Source organism: Lepisma saccharinum, chromosome 10 (assembly GCF_977018435.1).
Source record: "Lepisma saccharinum chromosome 10, izLepSacc3.1, whole genome shotgun sequence".
Taxonomy (NCBI): Eukaryota; Metazoa; Arthropoda; class Insecta; order Zygentoma; family Lepismatidae; genus Lepisma; species Lepisma saccharinum.
Window position 1 is genome coordinate 77541664 of NC_139238.1, and position 3252 is coordinate 77544915.

The following is a 3252-nucleotide window of genomic DNA, read 5'->3' on the forward strand; positions in this document are numbered from 1 at the left end:
ATGAACAATCCGAGAAAACACTTCTCCGAACTTCCACAAGTATAAAGAAACTGCATTTGGTAAGTAATTTCTCCTGTAAATTTGAAGAAATCCGTTTGTCCGATACGAGAAATTTACCAAAAATTGGAGCATGGTAAGAAGTATTTACGACTGTACAGCCGTTTAAAGTAAAGATTTTGTCGTTTGAAATTGTTGAGTCCAAATTTCCCACCGATTCCGGGCTCTGCCCCTGGGGTACTTACCGCCCGCTACCGCAGCCCCGCCTCCACTCCGCTACACTCTGGCTACTCGTTTTTATCTATAGAGTCCCTTTTAAAGGTATGTTAGAAATTGGCCGGAGTCACCTGCCCCCAACACTTTTTCCGCATTGACACATGAAGATACTAAAAATGAAGGCTAAAATTATCCCTAAGAAGTTAACTTACCTCTCATTACCAAGGCCAGGCACTGAATTGCGGGTCGAAGTTAAATTTGTAAGTCCAAAAATGAAGTAACTCCTACGTTGAAAGTCCTTGTTGTCCTTTTCCACAGAATACCACCCTCCACTCCCTTCCCATCATTAAAATAAGATGTAGCAAAATTATCCCATCCCACAAGAAATCACACAAATAACATATCACAATCGCAAATGTTCCCATTGCACAAGTCAATCATAAGAAAAAGAAAAAATCATACTTGCGCCTGTGATATGAATCCATGATCCGAAATCTTCAGACTTGCGCCTGTGACAAGAATCCATCATCTGCCATCATCATAGTTCTGAAAAACCTTTTTGATATTACGCAAGGAATTTTAATTTTATAAATCGTAGCACGTAGATCTAAAAAATTAACTTCCGCACTATTTGCAAACACAATTTGTTATGACGAACTAAATATTTTCATGAAAATATTTGAAATGTGCCCGAAATCGTGGGTGTAGAAAGGGGTACCGGAGCCTGAGTCTAATAAATTTGTAACATATACTAACTAACTACAACAAAACTTACCTTCTTAGAAAATGAGCACAATGTAATAAAGTGCATTTAAAGTGTTGGCCACTCTAACTCTACTGTATTCTCAATGTATAAAACTTCTTGTCTTCCTACATAAGTATTAGTACAAATTAAGTATCTGCTACATCATAACCTTAACTTCATCATCTTCATTATTTTCCTGCCACTGTAGCGAACTGACTTCATGATACCAGCAGTTAATATTCCTTTCAAGCTTTGATTCACACTTGAAGTCCAAACAATGCTTTTAATGCACTTTTCCAATTCTTCTCCACAATCAGGATCATTGGCTAATGCTCTGTTTGTGTCTTCTATATCCTGTCGAATGTTTCGTTTTCTCCAGTTATGAAATAAACATAACTGTGGTGTTCTTGGTAACTGACTTAAATGATATAAACGTGCATTTGGACTCGTATCTTGCCAAGAATCGCCATTAGGAATAAATGAAATCCACTGTTCTTGTGTTTTTAAAATGGGAGAATATAATTCCCTGAAGTTTTCTACTTGAGGAGTCACAATGTTGCTTATCTTGTTTTTATCTTCACCAAATATCATTCTGAAATCACCAGAGTATGACAGTCCTGCAATAGTCTGATAAAGTTCAACCTCTGTAAAAGTGTCTGGAAGAATAAGGAGAGACGCATGAACAGCGCTGTGAAGATTAATTTGCAATGCACTCTTCAGCTCTGCATTAGAGACTTCATGCAAAACTTTCACAGGTTTGTGTAGTCTACCAGCTAAGTACAAAGTATTCCAGTCTAAAAGATCTGTTACGAGAGCACTGTTGGAAACCACACCATATTTTATCAATCCTTGGTCGAACGGAACTAAGGTATTGAAATATACCCTAGCTCCCCAATTTTCTTGCACCTTTGCAACAGCATGGCTTCCAAGCCGTTGAAATAAACCTGAATAATGACTCTCATTCCGTTTTAAGTTCTCTTCGTGCCATTTCCTTGGGTCTCTGACGGCAAATATTAGGTCTATCATATTTTTCTTAATATCCGAATCACGCTGCTTGAAAACTGCTGAACCATAGGCTAGACAAAAATCATAATCCTTGGGAAATTGCGATAGAATTCTATCGTATACAGACGTGCCAGGTTTTCTACTTGCGTCATTTTCTGTGATATTTGCCATACTCAATAAATATACACTGCAACAAGTGTAATATTTGAATGTACCTATAACCAAAATTATAAAATTGTCACCACCACGTTGCAAATTGTTACCTAACGAACAAACACACACAACACGGTCTGGTTTGGGGTCGATACTCAGAGTACATCGTGTTTTCATCACTCGCCCACTGACACGTGTTTTATAGATAAAGAAACACGTTTGTTAACTTATTTGAAAGTGTAACAAATGTTTATTTGAAACAAAAATTACAGGAACAGACATGTGAATATCATCATAACCTGAAATAAATGAATATACTCACGTTCGTACTCCACGAATTGCACATACTCTCTAGTTTCGGCAAAGAACAAGATGATGTATATATTATGTACAAAAAAGGAAACATGTGTAACTCAAATTGTCAAGTAGTGATGGGCTGGGTGGGGAATTGGAGATTCGCCATTTCCCGACAATTTTCGATAAGTTCCAGACACTTGCAATGCAGAAAACGTCGAGAATTAACAATTTTTTAAAATGACCATTCGGTATTTCCCAACTGATCGTGATCCAGAAAAGTCGGGAAGTCATTAGAAAATTTCTTTTAGTCAGGAAACGAAGATTTTTTTTTTAGCCACGACGAAAATAATGTTTGTCCCGGACGCCCAACCGTTCGGGATCCTGAAAAGTTGGGAAATCATTTCCAATAGTCGGGAATTTTTCTCATCGTGGCACCCACTTTTCGGGTTCTCGACTTCTCGCACTTCCCTTGTATCCCTTCCCTATTTAGTATTCACATTTATTGATTATTACTAATTACTTAATAAATTGCATCAACACCGGTCATTTTTTTTCCTTTTGTATACATGTTTTATCATGGTTATATACTTCACGTTCAAATGAAAACTTGTATATAAACTTGTCTATATATATTTTATTCTTATTCAGATAGTAATTTGTATCAATAAATATAAATTCTAAATAAGAGCAAATTACATGTAATCTGTAGGTATGAAAATTGTGTAGTTGCTATATTCGTGATTTTTCTTCATAGGGACAAGTTGTATTGTCTAATTATTTAAAAAGGAACACGGGTCTCCCTTATCGCATAACGCTGGAACACACTTTCGTTCTGACGT

At 36.7% G+C, this 3252-nt stretch overlaps 1 protein-coding gene across 1 annotated transcript in view; it reads right to left on the reverse strand.

The window, feature by feature from the left end:
* LOC145993958 (uncharacterized) overlaps positions 1–2261 on the reverse strand; it is a 60789-nt gene extending 58528 nt beyond the window's left edge. The window contains exon 1 of the mRNA XM_083129953.1: positions 1128–2261. Within this exon, the coding sequence (XP_082986079.1) occupies positions 1128–2134 (1007 nt within the window). The 5' untranslated portion in view covers positions 2135–2261. The remainder of the gene's footprint in view (positions 1–1127) is intronic.
* Positions 2262–3252: the final 991 nt, after the last annotated feature.